This window comes from Elaeis guineensis, chromosome 1 (genome assembly GCF_000442705.2).
Source record: "Elaeis guineensis isolate ETL-2024a chromosome 1, EG11, whole genome shotgun sequence".
In the NCBI taxonomy this organism is placed as follows: Eukaryota; Viridiplantae; Streptophyta; class Magnoliopsida; order Arecales; family Arecaceae; genus Elaeis; species Elaeis guineensis.
The window spans coordinates 89,129,751-89,148,111 of record NC_025993.2 but is presented as its reverse complement, the minus strand read 5'-3'; the positions used below and the strand labels follow the sequence as shown (position 1 = coordinate 89,148,111).

General features: G+C 37.8%; 1 protein-coding gene across 2 annotated transcripts; it reads left to right on the top strand.

The window, feature by feature from the left end:
* Nucleotides 1-841: 841 nt before the first annotated feature.
* Nucleotides 842-17,869, top strand: LOC105038126 (U11/U12 small nuclear ribonucleoprotein 35 kDa protein). 2 transcript variants are annotated; one of them, XM_010913821.3, is made up of 8 exons: nt 842-1,118; nt 1,212-1,309; nt 1,437-1,488; nt 11,615-11,691; nt 16,374-16,464; nt 16,539-16,614; nt 16,731-16,809; nt 17,256-17,869. In XM_010913821.3, exons 1-8 carry the CDS (start codon nt 980-982, stop codon nt 17,520-17,522), a joined length of 879 nt encoding a protein of 292 aa, XP_010912123.1. In that variant the 5' UTR covers nt 842-979; the 3' UTR covers nt 17,523-17,869. The 2 variants fall into 2 exon arrangements, with proteins under 2 accessions (XP_010912123.1, XP_010912124.1); XM_010913822.3 differs by having other exon boundaries at nt 844-1,118; nt 11,621-11,691.
* Nucleotides 17,870-18,361: the final 492 nt, after the last annotated feature.

Here is an 18,361-nt window from a genome sequence, read left to right as displayed (position 1 = left end):
AGCTACGAAGGTCACGTGCCACTAATATCAACTAAAAGGAGGAGCAGCATGATTTTAATATCGTCCATTACCTATATTTAATACTATGGTGGCGTTTGATGCATTACATAGGTAATGTTGCTATGGTAATGTGATTGCAGAGAGAATGTAATTATCTGATAAAATTACAGAGAATTTTATATTATAGTGTTTGATATGTGCAGTAATATTATTGTAAAATTACAGGGAATCCTACGTTGCAGTGTTTGGTATATAATTTAGATTACATAGAATATAAAATAATTTTTTCAAAGTACCCCCATCTTTGCTTATTGATTATTGTCTATTTTCTAAAGGAACAACTTAATTTTGAGATCAATCATTTTTCGTGACATCACCCATTATGTTTTCTTTTCTATTTTTATCAACTGAGACTATCTATAATTTATTTTGATTTATTTTGATCCTGAAATTATCTTATTGTAAGAGTTCAAGATTGTCATATTATATGTAATCATGTAACTACCTCCCCTCAGACAATTAGATTATCTCTTTTTGAGATAATACTGCATTATATATAATTCAGCATTATCTGTGAAAATAACGAAATAAATAGTATAATTTAATTATCTATTATAAAACTACATGTAATTCTAGTAGAATTATATGCTACCAAATATTCTCTATATATTTCATCGATTTTACATACGCTTTGTAAAATGGAGAGCCCATTGCAGCATTTTTTTTTTAATAAAACTTAATCTTTTTTCCTTTAAAAAAACCTTATTATCGTGGAATAATTATCATCGGCCACCATGACAAACCCTTTTTGTCGGCGTAGACCTACTTAAAGGGCCAACCATTGGAGCACATGTCGTCGGTGCATTGCTTTCGCCTCTTGTATTACCACCTCTCCCTCTTCGGTTCGATTTCAAGAACGTTTTAACCCTAGAAAAATGAGATCTTGATCGATAAAGAGCAAGCCGAAGGAGAGCGAGGGATGAACGCGAGCAACATCAACGCCGTGTTTTACGCGGACACGTACCACCCGATCCAAGCCGGGAGCATCGACGGCACCGACACCCTTCCCCACGACAGAGCCATCTACCGCGCCCTCCTCTGTTCCAACGCCGGTCTCTGTACGTAACTCCAACTCCATCGCTTCTCGCTTCTCTACGTCCCTTCCCTCTCCGCTGTGCTCTAAGATCATCGAGAAATCCGGTGCTTTTTAGATGATCCGTTTGGCGATCCCAAGGTTATCGGCGATCCTTACTGCACTGTATTCGTCGGCCGCCTCTCCCGCCAGACCGATGAAGAAATTCTTCGAAAGGTGGGATTTTGACTCCTGAGTTGTTAAAAATCCGATTTTAACTTGTTTTTGTTTCGATTTGGGTCTGTTTTTGTTTGTAAGTTGATTGGTTCTTCTTCTTCTTCTTCTTTTCTTTTAAACATTGTAGGTTATGAGCAAGTATGGGAGGGTGAAGAACTTGCGGTTAGTGAGAGATATTGGTAATCTCTTGCTTTTGATTTCTTTTTTCTTTTTTTTTTTTTAAGGGAAAAATAATAGAATGGTCGTCTTCTGCAATGAGAGGATTAGATACTGAAGTTGCTGAAGATTTCACTGTGATGCTTTTTATGATGGGATACCGTAGTATTTCTAATTAAGTCGATTTATGCAAGATTTCTGATGAACTACCTAAAGAGAGACTGGTGAACTTTAGTGGAAGGAAATTTAGACTAGGGAAAACTTTTTTCAGCAAAGAAAAAAAGGTGAGGAATTAAGATACTCTAGAAACAGCATGCCTATTTTGAAACCTGTGTCCAAGGATGTTTGCTGACACGGCCCAAGGGAAATGAGGTCCTTAATCACCTAGCAGCCACTGCACTTAAATATCAGGTTTCGACTGACACCTCAGTTATGCCAAGAGATGATAGGAAGCCTTATTGAGAATGAGGAAGGCCTGATGGCACTTTCATGTTGAGGCAGGTTGATCTGGTTACTCAAATTGCTGATGTTAGTGCTGCCGGTAAAGTCTGCCAATAAAGGCTCATTCAATCCATGCCAAAAAAAGGCTTTACATCTACTTTTGAAAACCTTTATCTGAAGATTTGGAAAACACTATTAGAAAAGAAAAGCCGATGAAACAGATCTGCTACTCAGAAATTTATCTCATCGATACATTATCACCTGGATACCTCATACTTCCAGTCCAACATTTTTCCATTAATGAACATGTGCCTGCTTTATTGATGCCCCATTCCACCACAAATGAGAATGTGATAGATAGCTGCATATTCTACAGGGTTTGACCTGTAGAACATGCAAGGCTTGAGGAAAATTTTGCCTAGTACCAGTGCAAGTAACTAGGATATTTATAACTTTCAATTTGATAGCCAAGTCCAACATTATTTTCAAGCTCAATTCATGTCAATTACATAACATTTATTTTTAAATAAAAAGAAAAAAAATTTAGATCTTAATCCTTCCATTCACGGCCCATGATTCCCTCTACACTAGGTGTTGGATCTGAAAAAGGATAAGAAAATGAAAGTAAGCTAAAAGCCTCAGTAAGCCCTCTATTATTATTAGATTAAGCATAACATGCACAAAATTCAAGATCATAATATAAGATTTTTGATTTATAATTTAAAATATACTGAGAAATATAAAGTGTATATATATTCAAAATGATTCGACTCATTTGGATAAAAGAAGAAGAAAACAAAACTTTCAGTTATTGTATTTAATTGTTCACACTCTCTTTTAGTCTTTTTGACTATGGCCATGATCGGCCCATGCCAAGCTCCAAAAGAGTTTAGATCCTTGCTACAATATGCCACTCATCAGCATGTGATCATCTCATTGAAGGCCCAAAAGGAACCAACTCTGAAATCATACGAAAAATGTGCTCGCAATAGCATGTACCTGTGATTGCCCTATGGTGTGGCCCAAAATGAAACTAGCTATTGGCTTCAACATGCTGTCAATCAGCATGCGTCTGTGATCGCCCTGTTGGAGGTCCAAAAGAAGATTAGATCCTAAACCATGCAATCACAGTTAGACTTAAGAGGATACATAATAATTAATAAAATCGACAATATTTCAAAGTAGTAAAAATGTAGTTTATGCTCACAAAATTCATTTTATACTTGATTCAGTTGTTTAAAGTCTACTAACATAGAGCATACATAATATAATTTTAAATATGCATAGATGTTTTTCATTATTAAGTTTCAATGCTTAAATTAACATCGATGATCTCAAGTTATGCAAAGTGATCCAATTCATATACATAATTGAATATTAGATAGAGGAAATTACTTTTAGCTTGAAGACATAATTATCTTCAAGGTAATATGCACAATCAAGTAACGATTAATTTTATATCTAAGACAAGCACATATTATTATTTAGAACTCAAGCATCTGAAGGGTTCTTAGATTCATAGGGCCCATTCGAAGTTTTATCATTTAAAAAAAAATCAACATGAAGGATGGGACTCCGATTTACCTCACCAGTGGCCAGGATCTTGATGCACCTCCCAAACCTAACATAATCTTCCTAATGTTATATATTTCTAATCTAGAAATCATGGAAGGAATTGTAATCACCTAAGCGATGGGATCAGTCCCTAGAACTACATGTCTCGGATCTAGTGCTCTATGCTTGTCTGTATCTATAAGATAGTATTTGGTTAGAGAGGAAGAGAGAAAGACAAAGAGGGCAGAAAGAGAAAGCTAGAGAGACATGGATGTACAGAGAATGAGAAGATGGTGGTCAGTCTGATGTCGATCATTTGAGTGCTAGAGGATCCGAGAGAGAGTGGGGGAGAGAAAATAAAGCTAGAGAGAGAGAAGAAAGAGAGAAAGAGAAGAGAAGAGGAAAGTCTCCTTAAAAGATAGAGGATCTTACTCCTTTTCCCTCTCTTCCTCTCAAACATGACAGTGTAAGGCCCTATGTTGGCGGCCCATAGTGGTGCCTGGTAATGGCAAGGTGATGACCCTTGTAACAGCCGCGATTGGTGGTGGTCGGTGGAGAAAAGAAGATGAAAATAGGGGAGACCTTGTTCAACGACTGATTGAGGCCTAATCGAGCCTCCAAGAGTTGATTTGAGAGAGATTACAAAGGGAAGAAGGATTCAAGCCTCACCTCAACTCGGCAGGATCCCATGGCCGGATCAAAGGAAAAAAACCAAGAAAACTCCTCAAAAAATCGATAAAATTGTGGCTCAAATTCAAGGAATTCCAAGAGGGATGTTGGAGAAGGGAGAATAATTCTTTTGTAGTCCAAAACAAAGGCTTTGATCGATGATTCGCTGCTCGTGGGACTCGAAGGAGGAAGAAAAGGGAAGGGGAAGCCTTTTTCTTTCTTTTTTTTGGATGATTTGTTTTTCATTTTGAATCCGATGAAATCAGATAAACAAAAAGATTGTTTTTTTAATAAAAAAAATCATATAACTAAGTGATTATTTCCTCTTCGATTGGCCAAGGCTAACAAGAAGGGAGCTAGTCATCCTTCCCTATTTGGATTGAGCAAGAAGGAAAAAATTTCCAACACAAACGACCAATATGGGAAGGTAGCCAAGCCCTTAATCATCCCTCTTGTTGGTAGCCAAGGATGAAAGAAAGGGTTGATTCTCCCTTTCATCGGCTGCCCAAAAATGGCATGCTGATGGGAAAGAAAAGGAAGGAAACAGGGAAGGAAAGCTGGCTTCTATTTCAGGCCATTATACTCTAACCCTCTAAAAGAAATTTTATTTTTGAAATTTAGGATATACCTGGCTCTTCAAGAAATTGAGGATATCTAAATCTTATCTCATCTTTAAGCTTCGAAGTAGCCTCTCTCTTAATATGGTTCCTCCACTGGATTTTCATATATGGTATGATGCATCGTCTCAAAATTTGGTCCTTTCTATTTGATAATTTTGATAGGTTGCTCCTTATAAGAGAGATCGTCATTAAGCTGTAGGGATTCGAAGCTCACCACATGATTTGAATCTGGTACATACTTTCTTAGCATGGATATATGGAAGACATTATGCATACCTGCCAAAGTTGGTGGAAGAGCTAAATGATAGGCCACCTTTTCGATCTGGTCTAAAATCTCAAAGGGTCCCTTCATATCTAGGATTTAATTTGCCTTGAATTCCAAACCTCATTACATCTTTAGTAGGAGATACTTTGAGGAAGACATGATCTTACCTTTGAAAAGTTAATTCTCTTCTTTTATTATTGGCATAACTTTTTTGTCTACTCTGAGCAGTGAAAAGTTTCTTCCGGATGGGCTGGATCTTATTTACTATTTGTTGAATAATCTCTTGGTAGACCTAATGATCTTGAGTATAAAAGACTTCAATGCAATTTTGGAAATGGATTGGCTAGTAGTCCATCATGCCTCAGTGGATGCTTTGAGAAGAGGGTGACTTTACAAATTCTTGGGCAAGAAGAGTTTAGCTTCTCTAGTAGTAGAGTAGGTGGTCCTCAGATTATATCATTAATGTTAGCTTCTTGGATGTTGAGAAAGGTGTATATAAGGTATCTGGCCACTATGACTGATACTCAATCGGAAGAGCTCGGATTGGAGGACATTCCAATTGTAAGGGAGTTTTCTGGTGTTTTTTCAGATGATCTTCTAGAAATGCCTCCAAGTAGAGAAGTGGAGTTCTCTATTGATTTGGTATCTGGTGCTGGATCCATCTCTAAGACTCCTTACTAAATGGCCCTATGCGAATTGAAAGAATTAAAGGAGCAACCCTAGGAATAATTAGACAAGGGCTACATTAGGCCTAATTTCTCATTATAGGATGCCCTTGTGCTCTTGTTAAGAAGGATGGTAGCATGCAGCTAGGCATAGATTACAAAGAGCTAAACAAAGTAATAGTTCGGAATTGATGCCCTATATGAGGATTGATGATCTCTCGATCAGGTTCAAGGTGCTCAAGTCTTCTTCAAGATCGATCTTTGATCTGAATATCACCAATTACGGATCAAGGCTGATGATGTGCCCAAAACTGCCTTTCGGACTAGATATGGGAAATATGAATACCTAGTGAAGCCATTTGGACTCACGAATGCCCTAGTAGCATTCATGAATTTAATGAATCGGGTATCAAACCCTTTTTGGACCAATGCGTGGTAGTATTCATTTGATGATATCCTGGTGTACTCCAAGAGCTATGAAGAGCATGAAAGGGACCTGAGGATAATCTTGTAGACTTTCAAGGAGCAAAAGCTATATGCAAAGTTAAGGAAGTGTGAGTTCTGGTTGGAAAGCTTCTCCTTCCTCGATCATATTATCTCTAAGGAAGGTGTTTCTGTTGATGCCAAGAAGATAGAGGTAGTTGTAAATTGGAGCTCGACCAACCAATGCGGTCGAGGTCTGTAGCTTTCTTGGGCTAGCTGGATATTATAGAAAACTTGTTAAAGGTTTTTCTTGCATTGCAGTGTTTTTGATTCAATTGACTCAAAAGGGAGCAAAATTTGATTGGATAGAGAATTGTAAACAGAGCTTCCAAGATTTGAAGGACTGCCTAGTGGTAGCTTTAATTTTCACTTTGCTTTCTAGGAATGATGGATTCATCATGTACTGTGATGCTTCTTGGGTTGTGTATTAATGCAAAATGGGAAGGTTGTGGCTTATGCCCCAAGGCAGCTGAAACAATACAAGCGGAATACCCATCCTGTTATTTGGAGCTAGCAGCAGTAGTCTTTGTTTTTGAAAAGTTGGAGGTATTACTTGTATGGGGAACCTTGCAAGGCCTTCATTGAGCATAAGAGCCTCAAATATATTTTCATCCAAAAGGAGCTGAATTTAAGATAGAGAAGATGATTGGAACTATTGAAGGATTGTGACTTAATCATTAGTTGCCATTCGGGGAAAGCGATCATGGTAATAGATGCTCTAAGTAGAAAATCCTCGAGCGATATAGCAGCTTTGATCTCTTCATAGAAGTCTATCTTAGTAAAATTGGAGACGTCAGGAATTGAGATGCGGCTACACAACTCTAGATGTCATCTTGATATCGTTATAGTGCAGTCCATCTTGATTGAAAAGATTAAAGCCTCCCAGAGAGAAGACCTCGACTTAGTGAGAATTAGAGTAGAGTCTGGTGTCTGATCAGAGTTCAGGATCCATGAGCATGGCTCTTTAAGATTTGGTGACAAATTGTGCATCCTAATAAACTTAGAACTGAAATAGGAGATTCTAGAAGAGGCTCATAGTTTTGTCTACACAGTGCACCCTAGTGGTACAAAAATATATAGACTTGAGAGAGATTTTTTGGTGGAGCGGAATGAAGTGAGAAATTGCTCAATATGTTGCCTAATGTTTGATGTGTTAGCAAGTTAAGGATGAGCACCAAAGGTCGGTAGGACCATTGTAATCTTTTTTATATTCTAGTATGGAAATAGGAGAATGTAGCTATGGACTTTATATCTATGCTATTAAGGGCTCCTAGAGGTAATGATGCAATTTGGGTGATTGTGGACCTATTTACAAAGTTAGCTCATTTTTTGCCTATTTGGGCTGGTTGTTTACTCAAAAGGTTGGCCAAGCTATATATTGATAAGATTGTGGGATTTCATGGTGCCCCTGTATCCAAAGCATGGTTTGCTATATCGTCCTGTACCATATTGTATCGATACCATACCAGTATGGTGTCTTATACTGTATTGATACTCGTACGTCTTGTACCATATCGAACCATGTATTGACACTGTAATAGAATGGTATCACTACGAGGTTTGGTATTAGATGACAAACCTTGATCCATAATATCTGATCGAGATTCAAGGTTCGTCTCTTAATTTTGGAAAAGTTTGCATCAGGTCACGAGGACCAAGTTAGAATTCAGCGCAGCCTTCTATCCTCAAATAGATAGGCAATTAGAGAAGACAATTCAAATCCCAGAGGACATGTTGAGGGCTTGCATGTTGGATTTAAAGGGTTCGTGGGATGAACACTTATCTCTTGTGGAGTTTGCTTATAGCAATACCTAGCAGTCTAGCATCCAAATGGGTTCATTTGAGGCATTGTATGGACGAAAAAAAATGCAAATCTCCATTTTGTTGCAATGGTGTGGGAGAGAGAAAATTGTTGGGTTTAGAGGTTATTTAGCAAACAATAGATAAGATTTAGCTCCTTTGGATGAGACTTCTTATTGCTCGGAGTAGAGAGTTATGTCGAGAATAGAAGAAAAAAACTAACTTTTCAACAGAGAGATCATGTGTTTCTCAAAGTATCTCCTACCAAAAATATAATGGGAGTTGGAGTTAGAGGCAAATTAAGTTCCAGGTATGTAGAGTCTTTCAAGCTCTTAGATAGGGTCAGAGAGATGGCATTGGCTCTTCCACCAGTTTTGGCAAGGATATATAATGTATTTCATATTTCTATACTGAGAAAGTATGTGCCGGATCTTAGTTATATGGCGAGGTTTGAAAATCTACAGCTTCATGATGATTTCTTTTATGAGGAGCAGTCTATCAAAATTGTAGATAGAAAAGATCAAGTATTGAGATAGCGCATCATATTATATGTGAAAGTCCAGTGGAGCATGAGAGAGAGGTCACTTGGGATCTTGAAGACGAGATGAGATATAGATATCCTCAATTTTTTGAAGACTAAGGTATATTTTAAATTTCGGGGATGAAATTTTTTTTAGAGGTTTAGGATGTAATGTCCTGAAATGGGGAGACTGGCTTTTCTCCCTTGTTTCCTTCTTTTTCTTCTCCATTGGCATGTCATTTTTGGATAGCCAGTGAGAGGGAGAATTGTTTCTTTCTTTCCCCACTATCTTGCCATCCTTGGCTGCCAACGAGAGCGATGATTGGGAGCTAGGCTATCTTTCCAAATTGGCTGATGGTGTTGGAAATTTTTTCCTTTTTACTCAACCCTAATAGGGAAGGACGACCAGTTCCCTTCGTTATTTGCCTTGGCTAATCGAGGAAATAATCGCACCTTCTCTTCCCTTTTCTTCCTCCTCTCTCGAGTCTTATGGGCAGCAAATCATCGACCAGAGCCCTTGTTTTTGACTATAAAAGAGTCTTTGTTCCCATCTTCTCTAGCATCTCTTTTGGAATCTCTTGATTTTGAGCCATGATTTTATGGATTTTTTGAGGAATTTTCTTGGGTGGTTTTTTCTTTGATCTAGCAATCGAACCCTGTCGGAGTTGAGATGAGGCTTAAATCCTTTTTCTTCCTTTTGCAATCTCTCTCAAATCAATCCTTGGAGGCTCGATTAGGCCTTAATCTGTCGTCAAGGTCTCCCCTATTTATCTCTTTTCTCTTCACCGACCATTGCCAGTCATGGCTGTCACTGGGGTCATCATCTTGCCATCATCGGGCACTGTTGTGGGCCTTCCTTTGTCATGTTTGAGAGGAAGAGAGGGAAAAAGGGGGAAGATCCCTTGTTTTTGAAGAAGAAGACCTTTTTTTTCTCCTCTCTCTCTCTCTCTCCTTCTTTCTTGTCTCTCTTCAGCTTTATTCTCTCTCCCCACTCTTTTGGGTTCTCTGACACTCGGATGATCGGTATAGGACTAACTACCATTTTCTCATTCTCTATCTACATCTATGTCCCTTTAGATTTGGAACATGCATCAGGTTCTGGGGACTGATTCCATCATTGAGGTGATTACAACTCCTTTTTCTTCCATGATTTCTAGATTAGGAATAGATGATATTAGGGGGACTAGGTTAGGTTTAGGATGTGCATTGGGATCTTGGCCACTAGTCAAGCAGATTTGAAGTTCTGCCCTTCATGTAGACTTTTTTGAATGATGAAACTTCAACTGAGTCCCATGAACTTGAGAACCCTTTAGATGCTCGAGTTTTAAATAATAATATGATGCTTATCTTAGATATAAAAATAATCATTAATTGTATTTATCTAGGTCGTGCATACTACCTTGAAGATAATTATGTCTTCAAGCTAAAGGTAAGATCCTCTATCAAATTTTTGATTATGCATATGAAATGGTTCATTTTGCATAACTTGACATATAGATGTTAACTTAAGCATTGAAACTTGATAATGAACATCATTTATGCATATTTAAAATTATATTATGTATGCCCAGTATAAGTAGACTTTGAATAACTAGATTAAGCGTGAAATAAATTTTGTCAGTATGAACTGCTTTTCTACTGCTTTGAAATGTTGGCACTTTTATTGATTGTGATGTATCTTTTTTAGTGTAACTGTGATTGTATGGTTTAGGATCTAGTCTCCTTTTGGACCTCCAGTGGGGCGATCAGTGGTGCATGTTGGTTGACAATATGTTGTAGTTAGGAGTCAATTTCCCTTTTGGGCTACAGTAATGGGGCACTTACTAATACATGCTACCATGGATATTCTTTTCGTGTGATTTCAGGGCTAGTTTCTTTTGGGCCTCCAATGGGGCGATCATTAACACATGCTGATATTAGTGGGCATGTTTGTAGTCAGGATCTAGGCTTTTTTGGGATTTGCCATGGGCCTATCATGGTCATAGTCAAAAAGACTAGGAGAGAGAGTGAACAATTAAATACAATGATTGAAAGTTTTATTTTCTTCTTTTATTCAGATGTGTTGACCATTTTGAATATACGTACACTTTATATTGCTTAGCATGCCTTACGTTATAAATTAAAAATCTTATGTTACGATCTTGGGTTTTGTGCATATCATGTTTAATCGAATAGTGATAGAGGTCGCTTATTGGGCTTATAGCTCACTTTCGTTTTCTTAACCTTTTCTAGATGCCAACACCTAGTGCAGAGGGGATCATCGGCTGTGAGCGAAAGGATTAAGACCTAGAAGTGTTTTTCTTTTTATTTAAAAATAAACATTATGTAATTAACATGAATAGATTTTGAAAATAATGTTGGACTTATTTATCAAATTAAAAATTTTAAGGATCCTAGTTCTTTGCACTAGTATTAAGCAAAATTTTTCTTAGGCCTTGTATGTTCTACAGGTCAAACATTATAGAATATGCAGCTGCGTGTTACGTGCTTGCTTGTGTTGATGGGACGGGGCATGATAGATTTTATGATATTAGAGCTTAGACTTTAGATCCCTAGGGCATAGACTAATTGGTGAGAGTGGGTAGAATGTTAGGATATGAAGGGACACCTTAGAATAATATTTTTTGGGCGAGAAAAAATTCAAGAAAACTCTTTGGAAAATCTGTAAAATCATGGCTCAAAATCAAGGGATTCCAAGAGGGATGCTAGAGAAGAGGGGAGAAAGACTCTTTCATAGTCAAAAACAAGGGCTCTGGTCGATGATTCGCTACCCATGGGACTTAGGGAAGGAGGAGGAAGAAAAGGGAGGAGGAGGCATATTATTTCCTCTTCGATTGGCCAAGGCAAACAAGGGAACTGGTCGTCCTTCCCTGTTTGGGCTGAGCAAGAAGGGAAAAATTTCCAATGCCACCATCCAACTTGGAAAGGTAGCCAAGAATCCCTCTCGCTGGCTGCCCAAAAATGGCGTGCCGATGGGGAAGAAAAGGAAGGAAACAAGGGGGAAAGCGAGCCTCCCCTGTTTCAGGCCGTTACACCTATATACCTTTGTTCACCGAAACATGCATTTATCTGGTTAAATAAGTTTGCTGAGTGTGCCTTCTTTTTGTTAATCTGATTGTGTTGCTTTGCTAGTTGCAGTTACCGGTGCCTCTCGTGGTTATGCATTTGTTGAATATGAAACTGAAAGAGAGATGCGTCGTGCATATGAGGTCCAACTTTCATGCCTTGGTCCTTGAACTTCTGTTTCCAACATGCTCATTGCCTGCTAAAACTCACAACCCTTGTATCTGTATCTATGATCATTTCATAATTATGATATCTGGTGGAATGTAGTGTAAATATAACACATTCTTTAACAGAACCTTTATGTTGTTTGGTTCACGTTACAATTGTTTATTAGTCTTCAGTTTCAAATCCTGCACACATAATTCCAGGTTAGGAATTGGTGTTCATCTAAATGATCTGTTGTATGAATGGGTAGAAACACATCGAGTTCATTTTGATATGTTCATCAGCTTTCTTTTGTTAGAGCATAGCATGAATGAAGTTGTGCGATAAAATGCATAAAAGAAAGGTTAGGCTCATTTAGGGAATCCATGAACTAATCATGCAGTGTTTCTCATGGTCTAATAGTATTTCTGTCCTGGATGATTTAATGTTCTCATCCTCCTCCATATAAATCATGTGTGAATATAGTTAATCAGTGGCTTTATAATAAGATAAAAAATTAATAATTGCATGTTTCTCAGTTCTAATGTCTGCTTCCAGCAGGGATCATGTTATCTTATAAATTGAAGTTTACTTCTGCATCACCTTTTCTGCATTCCTTGAAGGCTGCTGTTGCCAAATCTAGGAGATCCGTGAATAATGCGATGAGAGTGCTTTCTTTGTCATGCAAAATAAGTCACTAAAGTCCTTGAGTGCAAACATACACACACCTGTAGTTGCAAGGCATATAGTTGATCTCATATAATTTTTCCTATAAGAATTTAAGTAGTTATTACAAGGAAGCTATAGGTTTTACTACTAATGATTGTGATTGGCTTGTGATCTGGATCAGTCATCAAATTTTTACAACTATAAAGTTAGGTTCCCATCTTTGAAATTAAGAATATTTAGTGGATAACCAGATATGAAGAAAATTTAGGGTATCAAAATTTGCGGGAGATGAGAAGCCAACCCAAGAGTGGAAGCAAACTGAAAGTTCTACCAGTTAAAACTGGTACACAGCATGCATGTTAGGATGCCTCATCAGTTACATGAGGTTTCTGGAGAAGAACATATGTTTAATTGACCTCAGTCTTTGATAAGTTGACAATTTGCAACCATGGCAAGGCATGCAATGAAATCTTGACACATTATGAAACAACTAATCTTTTAGATAGAACACTGTCCAGGTCCCTATCAAGATCACAAGCTACCTTCCTTAAGGAATAAAAGTTGGTTTATTGAAGTCTAGGCAACTAAAGTCTGCAATAAATCCCACTACTAGAATGATATGAGTAAAATGACCAAACTCATTGCCTGTACTAACTTAGAGAAGTCCTTCTCTGATCCCTTTTCACTCCTGGGAATGAATGCATGAATCAAGATATTGCTGCAAACTGTCATAATGAAGATTTAGCTTTATCTACTCATTTAATCATTTTTTTTGTAGGAAAACTTATTTCTGCCTTTGGTTCAAGTCATAGGTGTCCATTATATTTGTATGAAGAATGACTTTATTCATGATAATTCTCTTGAGGTCTAAAAGCAATTCACCCATCTTTCCTCATCAGTGTGCCTGTCATCTTTATCATTCCATCCATGGTCTAAACAGGCCCTCACTAACGGACTTAAGCTCCATCACTATGTGACTTATTTCTGCCTCTGGTTCAAGTCTATAGGTGTCCATTATATTTGCATGAAATATGACTTTATTCATGATGATCCTGTTGAGGTCTATAAGCAACTTCACCCATCTTTCATCTTTAGGATGCCTATTATCTTTGTCATTCCATCCATGGTCTAAACAGGCCCACACTACCTGACTTAAGTTCAATCACATAACAATGGAAGTTCTTTTGTTGCAGAATGTGATTGTGCCACTAGCACACTTGATGATGTGAAAGGCTTAGATCCATAGATTGAGTGCTATAAGATGTGGAGGAGAATGGTAACTCTTTTTTCTCAAAGTGTTGGTGTCTGCTTTCTGCAGCGGCAATAAAGTGATAAAGAGACAAAAAAAAGTACTACAGTAGCTTACTAATCCCAGTTTTTCTTCATTTCTTACATCCTGGACCTAAAGCGATTGTCACTTTGGAAGATAGAGTTGTTCTATTGAAATAACTTATGTATTACTACCTCCTCTCCCCCCCTCCCCCAAAGAACAAAAAATGAAGTATGAGAATTTAGATCAGCATTTGAAAAATATAATTTGAGAATAAAAAAGGACTCAAGTCTTGGCAGGATGTCCCACAAGACACCAAAAAGGGGTACCATCCCAAGTGTCAAGAGAAGACAATCCTACCATTGTCCTAGCATCCCGATTGGTGCATCTTGGGACATCCCTTGTCTCAAGTGTCGGGATAGCGGTGCATTCTGTTCCATGAAAAAATCAAGATAGTTTATCCCTTGGGATTTTAAACCTTAAATCATACGGCCAGAAAGGTTTGAAATTGAATAACATGATTATGATTTCAAGTTCTGGAGAAGTAGATGCATGCCTTTTCAAAGGAAAGATAGCTGACCACTTGATATCAATTGAAGTTTTGTAACAAAAGCTCCTTTGCTGGAGCTTTTGTTTTAGTTGAGGATAAGATGGTGAACATAAGCATGATGGACATGATCAAGTTGATGTGTCAGGGTTTCTATCAAGAGAACAGGGAAGAAAGTGATGGCAGACTTCATGACTCACGTCACTTAGGATGGAATAATTGACTTAGTGTGCTTTACTTTTCGGTTTTGGGCCGAGTTGGAAATGCTTTGCAATGACAAATGGAGTAAATTTCAAGAAGCATTATCATTCTTCTACAATTGGGTAGCCAAAAGAAGTTTCAGTTGCATCTTGGAAAAAATTTGACTGTAGAGTCAACAAGTAACAAAATCAAAGAATGTATCAGAATCAACAAGAGTGGTAGAAATAGATCTTTTAGTCACCAACTCTAGGAAATCAAAGAATAAAGAGGACATGTAGAATGTATTGTCTGAAATGTGATTGGCAGTATGTGGATTAGTAATCCATGAGTTAGAGAAAGATTATATATACTGACCATCATTCCTATTATTCTAATGAAAACTACCATGGGCATATTCATCCCTGGTTCCTAAACACTGTTGATGGTCCAAGGCCACCAACCGTCCATGGACACATACTACCTTTATTATAATGTACCGCTTGATTAGCTGAGTGTTGTTTAAGGCAGAGGAACAATAGGAATGCATTAGCTAAAACTGGTACTTATCAGACAGAAGCCACAGCCACCAGTGCTTCCTCACATGATTAATGCCATCCATGCTTCCCCTAACGTGCTTTGCATGTGCCTAGTACTAGTTTGCATGGAGCCAACTGGATGGTAGTTGTTGGCAACCACCAACCAGAAGTGTGGAACTCCTGTTTTTTTGTCGTATTGTTCTACAAAAGCTTGACTGGTTTAGAAGTTTCTGAGGGATTCTTAGCAGGGCCTTTACTTTGTGGAGGTGGGACTATGAGCCTGCATAAGGTAACTATTCTATGAGGATTATATAAGCGAAAGTGACATTTTCTGGTGTTTGCATTGAATTAAACTAAGGGGTGCCTATGTAAATATAACTGATAATGATAAAAGTTAGAAGAGAATGAGAGAAAATGTCGTAGACAGATTTAAATGAACTAGTGAATATATATAGGAAATAATAGAGCTGAAGAAGATAAGGAGAATAAGAATACACATTTATCTTTAATGATTTGAATTTTTTAGGTTATCTTGGTGGCTTTAGGACATTGACAATGGAGAATGTTTACCTGACTAGAACCTAGAACCAAAATGGAAGTGAGAACAAGAACATGAGGGGGTTGAATGGATTGCATAACTTCATGTTCATGATTAAAACTTCAGAACAGGTTTGGTAGCTAGACAGTAGGTTGAAAGATAGTTAATTCCATTTTTTAGTCATTGAGATTGCTTTCAAGATTGAAACTTGAGGTCAATGTAGCCAAAGGCACGAGTGTTTTGAACACTTGGTTTGGGAAGGGGGATTTGGAGGGGTTGCCAATTCAAGTCATCTCAATCAGATGACTAGCTATTTCCCACACCAAGGGTTTCTGTGTTGTAGAATTCTCTAATGACAAATATGCCCTTTAGTAGATGCACAACATGATTTTATTTTCTTACCATAAACTCATTACTACCCTTCCACAACCAGAATGTATCCTGATTTCTGGCAAAGTCATATATAATTTGATTTCATTTATCTAATTAGTTTAATGTCCAAAGTCTAAACAGCAAAGCCTTATAAAGTTTGATACTATCCTGTCAATACTGAACTTGCAAGTTACTAGAATTTAGCCATCTTTGCCCTCTTCTCAAAAGTTTTATCCAGCTGCGACAAGATCAACCATGCTGTTAAAGGCTAATAAGCAAGTAGTATCTAATATGACTGCTGCAGATATTGGAGTTTTGCGAGTAAAGGAACTGTGTCAGTTAATATAACAGGAAAGGGAAAAAGAAGGAGATGTTATGGTTTCAGCTATTATTGGAAAATGTGATGTGCATTATGTTTTTCTGGAACATGACATGTATGACTTACATGTTTTTTATGAACATTAACTCATGTCATGACTGCAACTTCTTTTTTTTTTTCTCCCTTTTCCAGCTGCTAATTTTATTAGCTGCATGAACATATCTTCTGATCATTATCCTCATGCATGTAGGATGCACACCATTCTATTATCAACGACAGTGAAGTGATTGTAGACTATTACAGGCAGCAATTGATGCCTGGATGGATCCCGCGAAGGTTAGGTATGTTAAAGCACTCAAACGTTACTTGAAATATTCCAGCGCTTACCAAAACCTTGAGACATTTTGTTCAACAGGAGGGGGCCTTGGAGGTAGGAAGGAATCTGGTCAGCTTCGCTTTGGAGGTCGAGAGAGGCCATTCCGGGCTCCTTTGTATGAAATTAACTCTTAAACTCAAGCCCTGTTGTTGTGTGACTTCATATTACTTTTTCTGTTGCAGTAGGTATAAAAAGCCAACCAGTTTACATCCTTGATTTTTATGCAAGCAGGCGTCCTATTCCCTATGATGATCTAAAGAGGCTCGGTATTCCACCACCACCTGAAGGACGATATATGTCACGCTTTGAGGTACAAGTTTCTATTTTTCTGTTTAATTTGCATCCATGAAGTTGTTATCTTGTCATGGAAAAACAGACCTTTGGGGCTTGATTTCATTGCATGAATGTTCTTGTTACAGTAACTTTTTCAACCAGTATTTTTAGGGCTCAAATGCCTTAACTAACTTGGCATCAGGATTGTCCATGTGTCTTCAAAAAATTGAGTGTCATTGTGTTGCAGCAACAGCATTGCTTCTGTATTAACTGCCTGTGAGAAGTGTTGCTTTCACTTGTGGCCATATTTTGAACGTAGTTCCTTCTGTGGAAGTTGTTTCTCTTTCATTCTATAACATACATAGTTATCGGGCACATTTATCTTCCCCTTTTTCTCCATGAGATACATAATGATTCCTCGTTAGTTTTAAGAGTGTGGACTGTCACATGATGACCAACCTCACTGTTTCTTTGTGATTGTAGGTTCCATCACCCCCTAGACGGAGAAGCAGCCATGGGGACAAGGAAGACTCACCATATGTGAAGCGAAGATCCAAAGATGGGGAAGAGCCTTCCCACAAGCGGCAAAGAAGTCCAGCTGACAGAGATGATTCCTCTCACAAGCACCGTAGATTTTACCGGGAACATTCCTATGACAAGGATGACTCCTCTCACAGGCACCATAGACATCATAGTGAACATTCCTATCAGCATAAGAAGAGATCAGCTAGCAGAGACTACGGTTCATAATTTTTGCCAAGAGAGAAGTAAAATGTCATGTCTTTGTTAGTTTGTGGGTCTATGTCCAGATAGAAGCTAGAAATTGATAGCCTGAGGGATCTTTATATTCTCGTTTAATCATGCCCATCAAGGCAGGCTAAGGAAAACGCAAAATAATTTTGACGTTCTAGGTTGTATCAGGCTTCCTGGTTTGTATGGTCATCATTGCTAATCCTCATAATGTGTTTGTGTGGTCATCATTGCTAATCGTCATAAGGTGACTGCATTTCACCACGATTCGACCTGAAAGAACAAAATGGTGTTAAAATCCTTTATATATATAGAGATTTGACTAACTAAATTTCCATTGGGATTCATCGATCTAGTTTGGAAGATGAAGATTTCGTGTTGATTATTCAAAATGTTGAATATGATTTATTATTTCTCATCATTGATACTCTAAAAAGTTAGGGTGTGTCTGGTTAACCACTAAAAAAATATATATATTTTTTAATTTATAAAAAATAAAAAATAAAAAGTAACGTTTGGTAACATCTTAAAAAGTAAAAATAATTATTTTTTGTGGAAAGTAATTTTTTTTTTGCTTTTGTTTCTTTCTGATTTATCCCAACTTGCTCCGGAGTCTGAGTGACTCGCTTAGAGCTTGTATTTTTTTTTTTTTTTCTGTACCTCTTGGCGGTGTGGGCTTCGTCTACCGTCTTTAACGAGTCAGAGAAGAAAAGCAGCTCTTGGATCATGCGAGCGAGCTGTGGTGGCCATCGTTGTCCTCTTCTTTGTTGTGGGGGTTGGTGGGGGTGGATCTGAGAGCCCTCGGCGAATCGAGACTCTGACGGAGGAGATGGCGCATG

Bases quoted from the DNA above. Each gene is read 5' to 3' on its own strand.
- LOC105038126 (XM_010913821.3), top strand. From the start codon at position 980: ATGAACGCGAGCAACATCAACGCCGTGTTTTACGCGGACACGTACCAC. The intron at 16,465-16,538 runs GTATGTTAAAGC...TTTGTTCAACAG, and splicing joins ATGGATCCCGCGAAGGTTAG to GAGGGGGCCTTGGAGGTAGG. The intron at 16,615-16,730 runs GTATGAAATTAA...TTATGCAAGCAG, and splicing joins AGGCCATTCCGGGCTCCTTT to GCGTCCTATTCCCTATGATG.